At 51.7% G+C, this 10,475-nt stretch overlaps 1 protein-coding gene across 1 annotated transcript in view; it reads right to left on the bottom strand.

The window, feature by feature from the left end:
* Nucleotides 1–633: 633 nt before the first annotated feature.
* The window catches only part of InR-2 (insulin-like receptor-like), a 66,263-nt gene continuing 56,421 nt past the window's right edge, over nucleotides 634–10,475 (bottom strand). Inside the window, exons 4-11 of the mRNA XM_017899138.1 lie at nucleotides 6,804–6,909; nucleotides 4,023–5,432; nucleotides 3,663–3,943; nucleotides 3,217–3,576; nucleotides 2,601–3,139; nucleotides 2,021–2,516; nucleotides 1,705–1,949; nucleotides 634–1,620 (exon numbers count right to left, since the gene is read on the bottom strand). Of these exons, the coding sequence (XP_017754627.1) occupies nucleotides 960–1,620; nucleotides 1,705–1,949; nucleotides 2,021–2,516; nucleotides 2,601–3,139; nucleotides 3,217–3,576; nucleotides 3,663–3,943; nucleotides 4,023–5,432; nucleotides 6,804–6,909 (4,098 nt within the window). The 3' untranslated portion in view covers nucleotides 634–959. The remainder of the gene's footprint in view (nucleotides 1,621–1,704; nucleotides 1,950–2,020; nucleotides 2,517–2,600; nucleotides 3,140–3,216; nucleotides 3,577–3,662; nucleotides 3,944–4,022; nucleotides 5,433–6,803; nucleotides 6,910–10,475) is intronic.

Here is a 10,475-nt window from a genome sequence, read left to right as displayed (position 1 = left end):
GCGTCTATTCTTTGTAAAATATAAAACCGCCGTATCCGATCGGCTGGCTCGCCTAATTGCCACTTTGATTCGTAAACGCGGTCAACGAAAGGAAGCCAATGTTCTCTTCACCGTACGATGAGTTCGAACGAAGAAAAGCGCATTAACGGAATATATATATACATACAGGCGCGCGTGTGTGTGTCTGTGTCTGTCTGTATGTATATATATGCGCGAATCGTTAACCTGAATCTTCGACGCGATCCCGCGTTTAGCCGTATTTCGGCCATACGCGTCAGGCCGGTAGAGGTTACGCTCGTTTCGTTTCTGTCGCTTTTCTCCGTTTCATCGGAAAACATTGTCGATCTCTTACTTTCGGCGTGAAAAGGCAGTGTCTGCTGTAACAAGCGGATGCGCGAGGATAAAAGAAAAAGAGAGAGAGAGAGAGAGAGAGAGAGAGAAAAAAAAGAGTCGATGTACCTTACGAACGTAATATAGGAGATATATACTTAGAGAGACGAAATCGAGGGACGTTCACGTTTCTACGAAAATAATTCGTCAACGTCGAGGAGGACGCGCGTTCGATCGCGTCCAGAGACTTAAAATACGACTTACGATTTGGAACCTTTCGTTTCGACTGCGTCAATGGCGCGCTATCCTAGTGCGTGAAGAACGCACGAGTCACGGGGTTATTGGAACGTTTGATCGCGAGTCCGGCGAAACTCGCCTAATTGTTTCACAGACACTGCCCCTTGCGAACGTTCGTTCGGTTGCAAAATAGGTCTGTGTCACATCAGCCGGAATAATATCTCCCTGGTGGACCGCTCGTTGCCGTGATAAAGCGTTCGCAGGCGCCACGTTCAAAGACTGACTCCACCAGTCCATGCACGCCATCTTGGATCGCTGCGAGTGGATCCAAACGCACCCGTGTCGTCGTGACGACCTAGCAACGACGAGTACCGGGTGCGACCGCGTTAACACTACGTGGTCGTGCTGCCGATGTAACCGTTGTTCAAGGTTTCCGGCTTGTTCACGTACTCCACTGGCGACAGCGTTTCCTTCTTCTCCATACCGTTGTCGATATCGATGGCGTCTATGGACGGGAAGTCGACCCGCAGCGGTACCGTTTCCCGCTTCTCGGCAACCGCCAGGATCTCCGGACTACCGTTCTCGTAGTCCGGATTCGCCAGCTTGGACGAGTTCGGACTGCTGAGGAAACTGCGTTTACTGGGGTTCTTCGGACTTCCTGACTTGTTGCTGATCGACAGCTGACTCAGGTTGCTTCTAGAGGCGCTTTTCGCGTTTATGAAGGGCGAACTCTTCACGGACTTCAAACTGTCCTCGACGAACGGTAGGTTCAACGCGTCCTTGCCAGAGGCGACCGAGTCGGCGGAAACGCCGTCGAAATCGTCGAATCCGGCCTTCAACGGCACGTTCGAGGAGTTCATGTCGTGACAGTTTGAGGTCGCCTTGGAGTTCTCGCCGTAAGAGTCCATCCTGTAACGGGGACTGAAACTGTTTTTAATACTGCTAGGCTCGAAACTAGGCGCAAAGTCGCCGAAATCCTGCCGTAACGGGGAATCTTCTTCACCCTCTGCTTCCTCCTCTTGCAGATCTTGCAAGGAGGACAATTCCAGGTGCCTGCGCGCGAATCGAATCGTTGCGTTAGAAACTAGCATTAGCCGTGTCGTTACCCTGACGTCGGAAAAGATATGCTATGCTCACTTGTCAATCTGCGGCGAGTTGGACCTATTTTGATTCCTGGCTTCTACACCCTCCAGACTGTGATAAAAACTCACGTCCTGGAAACTCTCCGAATCGATGTGCTTCAACAACATGGTCGCGATGTCCATAAACGTAGGTCTCCTCGTTGCTTTGTGCCTCCAGGTACGCTTCATCAGTTCGTACAACAACTCTGGGCAATTTTCTGGTCGTTCCATAACTCCTCCGTCGATCACGTACCGTAATACCTGCGGGAATAGGGGTAAGACAAGATCGCTGCAATTTGCCACGAGGATCTCGGCGAAGAAAGTACGCGTACCTGCTCGTTCGATAGACCCTGATAAGGCTGCGATGCGAAGGTCACCATTTCCCACAACACCACTCCATAGCTCCAAACGTCGGAATAGCTGCTGAACACGCCGTCCTTCAGGCTCTCCGGAGCCATCCACCTGACAGGTAACAGGCCCTTGCTACCCTTCCGATAATAGTCCCTCTCGTAGATGTCCCTGGTCATTCCGAAATCTCCCACTTTCACGGTTAAATCTTCCGCGACCATGCAATTCCTAGCAGCCAGGTCTCTATGAACAAACTTCTTGGTCGAGAGATACGCCATCCCGTCAGCGATTTCGATCGCCATCTGAAGTATCCGGTCCAACTTTGGCGACACGTTGGTCAGGCTCTCGCAAGTGTCGGGTCTGTGGCTTCTCAGGTACCGCTTCAGATCTCCATTTACCATCAATTCCATGATAACCAAGGTGGGTTGACCACGAGTCACCACGCCGAGGAGCTTGACCACGTGGTGAGCGTCGAAACCCCTGCGAGAAGAAGTTTCGGATAATCCGTAGAACGCGCGCAACATTCCACCACGCAATTACTCGATCGATAGATTTTGTTCTTACTTCATCACGGATGCCTCGTTGAGGAACTCGATTCGTTCCCGGTCAGTGGCGTCCTTGTTCACCGTTTTCACCGCGCATCGTACTTCCGGCTTGCCCTTCACGATGTCCTTGGCTATTCCTTCGTACACCATGCCGAATGTACCGGTTCCCAGCGACCTGAGCATTTCGATCTTCTCCCTGGGCACCTCCCACTCGTCCAGTACGTACGGCGTGCTCACGTACTCCGGGTTCACGGTAGCGATCAGCGTAGACACGTTCGGCGCGTTCCTCAGTAACTTCCGTTTGCAGACGTAGAACGAGATCAAGCTGGCGATCGCGATGAATACGCAAAACAGCAACCAGAACACTACCCAAAAGGTGATGATCGTGTACCGTTCCTCGATGTAGAAGTACTTGACGTTCGTATAGGCACCGTATCCAGCTAGACTGGTCGCTCGGACTTTGACGGAGTAGTTACCAGCGGGGAGCTCTTTGAGAACGTACCTGTTGCCCGCCTGCGCGAAATCCAGCCTCGTGGTGCACACCACGGTCGGTTTATACTGAAAACAGAGTGATCCCTCGTTCACGCGACGCGAGTTGATCGCTGCTGAAAATTCGTCAACGCGATTTCACTCACGTTCTGTATGTCGACCCTCTTGTACTCGATCTGGTAGGTGATGATCAGACCGTTGGGTTCCGATGGCTCGTCCCACTGGAGCGTGACCATGGTGAGGCTGTTGTTCTCGCCGGATATGCTTATCTTGAAGCTGTTCGGAGGAATGTTGTCCGCGCTTTCCAGTCGCAACGTTCGGAACGTCCTCATACTCTTGGTGGAGCAGTTCTTGTACGTGTCGTTCATCTCTGTCGCCCTGCACGCCTGTACCTCGATGTTATACGCCGCGAAGTGGTGCAGGTTCTTCATCACGAAGGAGAGGTTCGTGCTGGGTACCATCTGCTCGAACGCCGTGTACACTCCGTTCTCGATCTTCTCCATAGGCTGTGCGTACACGAGAAAGCGACGATAGTCGAAGAGAGCGAAGCTTAAACGAACTTACGAAAAGATTTCGAGCGCCGCTTTGTTACCTGATCTCGGTCCGCTGCCTTGGTCTTCCTGGACGAGCCGAACGACATGTCCGAGACGTCGCGTTTTCTCCTCGGTTTCCGCTTCACGTACACCTGGTTGTGCAAAGCGTCCTCGAAAGCGATCGCGCTGGATGCTTCCTTCTCTCGCAGGGACTGGTCCGTTTCCCGATCAGCGCAATCGCAAGTCCCGGTCTCGGGCATCATCTGCTCCTTCTCCTCTTCGATCCGCTTCCTCTCCTCCTCCGCGATCGAGATGGCTTTCTTGTCCGGCAGCAGCATGGCTGATAGGTACACGCGTGTCGTTTGAAAGTCTCGACGAGACAGGGGTGATGGAAAGAAAGAAGAGATCGGTCTACTTACGTTCCTCGCAGTAGTTCCTCTGATCGATGAAGTTGGCGTCATCCCGCTCCCATCGGCCATAGATCCGATAGTACGTGAGGTTTCCGTTCTTGTGAAGAGGAGGCAGCCAGGACATGATCAGCTCGCTGCTCGAGTTACTTCGAGTGGTAAGAGACCTGGGCGCGCTGGGTGCTTCCGGCATCGTTCTGAAGTACGTTAAATTGCTCTGCGCGCCGGACCTCTCCGTCGCAATCGTGTAAGTCTTCACGTAATAAGCGTACTGCGTGTAGGGCTTCAGCTGAGACAAGTAGTGCGTGTGCACGTTCTTCTCCTGTCGGCCGGTCCCGAACTTGCCGCCGCTCTCCACCTGGGTGGTGTTGGTGCTCGCGGAGACGTCGTCCACCTTCCAGCCGTCGCCACCGCAGGCGTCTCTGCCGTCGTACATCGTCACGTTCTTGTTCGGTGCCTCGATGAAGTACACCACGTAGCCTAGGAGAGACCTCGCGTCGTGATGGACGAACGGCTCCCATTCGATCACCGCGCCCCACGGAGACTTCTTGCCCACCCTGGTCTTCAGCTCGGTCACGTTACAGGCGACCTTGTCGCCGTTGCTGTTCGGCGCCACCTCGTAGTCCGTGAACGGTCCCAAGCCAGCCTTCTTTCGCAGCATCTCGATTTTGTAGAGGCACAGCTTCGGGTTCAGATGGAAGAAGATCTTCCCAGGTCCGTCCCTTGACTGGATCTTGATGTCCTTGTGCAAGCTCCAGTCCCAGAGCTCCTGCAGGTTCTGGTTATCCATCACCAGCAGAGAGTACTTGGAGTTGTCGATGTCGTTGCCACGGATGATGCGCAGGTTCTTGAGGAAGTTGAGAGAGATCAGCGGGAAGCTGCGCACGATCTTCAGGTAGCCGTCGATCTCCTCTATGGCACTCAGGCTGTCCTCCAGCTCCTTCACGATGTTCTTGCCGCCTCGTATCTGAATCTCCAGGCTACCCGTGATGTGCGTGCATCCGCGGAGTTTCTGAGCCGAGGCGATGCTGTCCACGTTCGTCCCGGCGCATTCCTTCTGACATCGTCCCTCGCACTTCTTGCACGAGATCTTGCCGTTCGATTCCTCGTCCATGTAACCTGGCGGGCACTCCATTATGCAGCTCCCGTTGAATGGCTTGTGCGGATAGTTGGACACGTAGAACACCTCTCGCGGCTTCTCCATCCGCAGGCACCTCTCCTCGTCGATGCATCGATGGTTCATGAACTCCAAGGTGCCGTTCGGACATCGCTCTCTGCACTCGAAGCCGTCCGTTGCCAGGTCCTTGCACACCGCGCAGTCACGGTTAGTCGGCCCGGTGCAGGTCCCCAGGCACGACGGATGGCAGCATCTCTCCAGTTCCGATTCGTAGCAGGCGTTGTTCTCGCACTTTCGGTCGCAGACTGAAAGAAGAAAATCAGGTGACGGATAAGACACAGGGAGTTCGTCGAAAACCACGGGGTACCGATTTAACCTTCGGATCAGAAGTCGCGAGTCATCGCGAATTTTTGATATCGACAAAGACCGAACAAAATGGCGCGCGACGCCGGGATTTCAGGGGTGCACGTGTAGGAAAACGATCGGGTGGCTGCTGTGTTCCGGGTAAACAGCTTCGCGCGTGTCGCCTCGCCGTCGTGACGTAGTCCCGTCACGTTCCTCGCGAGGACCCCTGGCGACTTTCCCTTCGACTTTTACTGTAATTTGTGCGGAAGGGGGCGCTTGCTCGGTAACGAACGCGTCGCGATCGATAGCCACCGTAAACGCAATCGAGTTGTCCAATAAAGATCTCGAACCCGCGGGAACCAAACGTGTCCGAACCCTTCGGTCAGACCGAAGCTAGAGACTTTCGAACGACTCTCTGAGCCGAACGATTACCCGCGTTCTTTCGAAAGTTCAAGCGACTCGCGGTCGCTAGCACGGCGACATTTAACGCACTCCCGTCAGTTTTTGCCCGCGCAAAGGTCCGTTGGGTGTAATTTAGAGTCGTAGCGCCCACGGGTGAGCCGCCTACGGTGGCCGGCGTGTCGCGCCGCCGCCAATTTCTCGCCGCCCCTTTCCTCCTCGCCACCAGACAGACTCCATTTTCCGCAAGGCCAACGAATAATCGGATAATTTCGGAAGGAAGGAACGATCGAGAGCTGGTCGCCGCGCGTGGGAGCCGCGGCCGCCCAAGATAGCCAGCGCGTGTCCTTTTATCTTCGCGTCGAACGACCGGGTCCCACCGAGAGATCCGCAATTTCCCCTGCGACGTCAGCGAGCCTCGCGTTGGACATCGGCCGACGTCGTTCCGGGAAATTCGCAACTTTGTCACAGGCGGAACGCGAGAACCGACGAGCTCCCGGAGTGGACAATAACAACGGGGGTGCGTGGTTCGTTCGACGTTAAACCGGTTTTCGCGTAAAGAATAGGTAAAATCGTGCTTTGACCTACAACCACGTGTGAGGCTCGTGGTCAGGCTTTTGGGTCGAAACTGATTATCACGAGCCTGGCACGTGGTACATCGGTCGGGTCGAAACTGACTATCACGGGCCTGGTACGTGGTACGTCGGCCGGGCCAAAGGTAGACACCACGTGTCACGCCCATGACATGTCGATGTGCCCCACTTCAAAGATACATCGATAATATATTTTCATAAATATATTAGAAAAGTGGGTACAACTTAAGACAGATTTGCCGAGCCGCGGAATGGCTCGAAGGCTCGACAGTTCTGTTTACGTTTTGGGCCACGCTGTTGAATGTTAAATCGTAGGACAAAGAGTTAAACGAGAGTTACTTCGTTGGCAGTGTTGCTGGTTCCAGCACAGGTATTCGTCCGATTTGGTCGACCTCTGCGGGCAGCGCTTCTCGCACACCGGGCATCCGTTCTTCCGATTATTCGCCTGTGAACAGAAAACGAGCGAGATCAAGACTAAAATCAAACTGGATTATTAAGGTTAAACTTAAGATCATAATTCGATCCTCGTTTGCCCCGATGATCTTGACACAGGGGTGTCGTACGACGCGGACGTACGAACGCGAAGCGATTGCTGGCACACGTGTGTTCGTTAGGGGTGGCCACCAACGCGTGGTAGTGGAGCGACGAAAATGGCGAACAAAGGGGCGAGTTTACCTCGTTGTTAGGTGCACGCCGGCCAAGAGAATTCCTCAACTTCCGCGGAGGCTGTAGAGCGCAAGAGGTCGGATCGATACGTCTGGCGCCTTCTATTATTTATTTTTATCGCCGTCCTACTATTTTCCGGCCTTACCGAAACTTTTATTTTCATACACCTCTGGAAACGCGATACGCCTGTACGTGCGTGGCTTTTGTTCCAGCGTTGCGCCGGGCTTCGTCCTCTGAGCTCGAAATCTCCCGATGAAACGCGTTTCTCGCGTTCCTTTGCCGACGCGAACGTTCATCGGCCACGAAGTTCTTTATATTTTCATATTTCTTCCTTTTTCCCCGCTTGCCTCGTCGATCTCACCGGCACCCCGTTACGTAGTTTACACCGCTGTAAAATACCTAGCGCGCGCGGGCGCTAGCTTCCGGTCCTCGCGCCGCGAGCGTAATCCCGCGACAAAGCAACAGAGGAAACGAGCGAAATTTTCGAACAGGAAAAAAAAAAGGGAAAAACGTGGATACAGTCGAAACAATATTTCGCGCGGTGTTCCAGTCGTATCGGAATAGTTCCGGCGCTAAAGCGGAAGTCGAGGAACGGCTGACTAAATTGTGGAAAATGGTCAATGGACGTTGAACGATAGCGAAACGCGTGGCTGATCTAGCCAATTTGTGTTTCCTCTTTTATCCTCGAGGTTGTATCAAAATTCTCCTCTCGTCTCTCCTTTTTTCCGTGTATTTTAACGCCCATCCTATCAACCGGAAACGCATCTGCGTCCGAGAGGAGGAAGACGATACGACGAAGACGAACGACGTCGTTGTTAAATGAAATACAGGAAGAGCGGAATTGGAACGGTAAAAAATTGCGAAAATCCGAATTCGTCAGTGGAAATATTTGCCCCGGCGATCGAACAATGCGACGAACGCTGCCCTCGAGGATCTCGCCTGGCTGAAAGCTCTAAACTTGGCGACGAACCCTCGACCCTCGACCCTCGACACGCTCGAATTTTTTAGCGCGCCAGCCGGAAACTAATTAACCCTCTGACCCGGTCACGTTCCATCGATCACCCTCGCGACCCGTTCCCGCGACAAGCCAGCGTGTCCTATCGGCCGCACTCGAGAAATCAGATATTTATCGGAATTCTCTGGGGTTACGAAGATCAACAAAACAAACTCGCGGCGTAGTATGCTTTTCGCGCAGTGAATGAACCACGCCATTCGACCGACCGTTTATTCGCCATCTGCACCCCTCATGCCCACTGATAACGGGGATTTTTGCGACGAGGAAAGCAATATTTGAGAGACGATGAAATAAAAATTAAATTTTTCATCTAGAGAGTGTGTGTTCGAGAGAAACGATTTGTATCGTTGTTGAACGAATCGGGTGATAAGATTGGGGCGAAATTTAAGGGTAAATAATATTGGAACCTCTGTGTGAAATTTGTGAAAACGCAGAAATTTTTGTGGGATTTTAGCGCGAACGAAAGAGACGTATAATGGGTAACTGAAATTAATTCTCTTTTTAATGTACACACGTTGATAATTAAATTTCCACGCGAGGGTTTAACCGTTTCAGTGCCACAGGCTTTTGTGGAAATTCGAGTGAAAAGTGCCACGCAACGCCATCACGCTTCTTTCGTGTCACGTCGAAACAGTTATAGAGGAATGTATGCACGTTTATAAACTTTTGTAGCATATTAATTCGTTTTACTACCACGTCGGGAGACTTCATGCCGCAACGAGACCGAGTATGCTGACTAATTAGCTGGTTCTCTTTAGATGCTTTTCGTAATGTAGTTGAATATTTTACATATTGTACGTAGACTAAGGAAGAATAAAGAAGTGAGACAGTAAACGCCTAATTTTTTATTGTTTCGAGTATCGATTGTCGTGCAAATATCTCGTCGAGTCAAAGAAAAGGATTTTCTTCGTAATTCATGGTTTCCATGGTTTGCATATAAAACAGACCTATTTCAAATTCTCGCACAGTGGCGTGATTGAATAATATGAGGTAGATAATTAGTCCCAAAATTGCGAACAACTCGATGAATCTAATAAAGAAATTCTCATTCTTCGTGAGTCCCGTATTTCGTACGTCGAAAAGGAGCTAATTAACTCATTTCGAATTTTCCTACAGCGGTGTAATCGAACAACGCGTGATAGACAGATAGATAATTGGTCCCAAAATCATAGACAATTCGTCCAGTCAATGGAAGAGATTCTCTCCCTTCATGGATCTCATATTTCGCAACCATTCTTCGGAAAACGACTGCCTCTATATCGAATTCTCCCACAGTGGCGTAATCCAACGACGCGAAACATAATTGATCCCAAAATTATAGACGACTCGTCGAACAAAAGAAAGGAGATTCTCCCTCTTCGTGGATCTCATATTTCACATCCATTTTTCGGAAAACGACTGCCTCCATATTGAATCCTCCCACAGTGGTGTAATATACCGACACGTGATAGATAATTGGTTCCAAAATCATAGATATCTCGTCGAATCAAAGAAAGAGATTCTTCCTCTTCATGGATCTCATATTTCGCACCCATTCTTCGTAAAACGACTGACCCTATATCGAATCCTCCCACAGTGGCGTGATCTAACGACACGAGACACAATTGGTCCCAAAATTATAGACAACGCGTCGAGTCAAAGAAAGAAGATTCTCTCTCTTCGTGGATCCCATATTTCACAGACATTCTTCGTAAAACGACTGCCTCCACATCGAATCCTTCTACAGTGGCGTGACCAAACGACGCGAGACAGATAATTGTTTCCAAAATCGCGAACTCGCCCCAAGTGAAAGAGAGAAAAAGATGCGAGAGACGGATTTATCTCGCGGAAGCGACTCGCACGCGACTCGTAATATACGACGCGTGAGCGTCGGGGAAATCAATAAAGAACCCCGATGCACACGCTTGGCCGCGGCCGAAACGGCGCGATGCGTTGCATTTCCATTAGCGAACAATGAAAATTTAAATAAAAGTTGCCGATTAAAAAGGGTCGTCGTCCACTCGGGCCGGCCGGTCGTCGGCCCGCCCTTTTTATTAAATCCACTCGCCACCCACCCCTCGGCACCCTCCTCTTTCCGGCACCCGTTGCACGCCGGAGGAATAATTCAGAACGTATCGCGTGGCAATTAGCGTCGGATTTTCCGCATCTCCTGATCCGCGTGCACGCCCTCCTCAATACTCTTCTCGCGCGTGCTCATCGACGCGCGGCACGCCTTCGCGATCGGCGAATCGAAATTTCCCAACCAAGCCAAAGTAGAGCGGCGTGTATTCCATTAACTCCTCCAGGCTCGGGGTTTTCCGATGACGAAACGCAGCTCGGTTCCGCGAATC

Source organism: Eufriesea mexicana, unplaced genomic scaffold, assembly GCF_001483705.2.
Source record: "Eufriesea mexicana isolate 0111107269 unplaced genomic scaffold, ASM148370v2 scaffold4744748147, whole genome shotgun sequence".
Taxonomy (NCBI): domain Eukaryota; kingdom Metazoa; phylum Arthropoda; class Insecta; order Hymenoptera; family Apidae; genus Eufriesea; species Eufriesea mexicana.
This window is presented reverse-complemented; position numbering and strand designations above follow the sequence as displayed.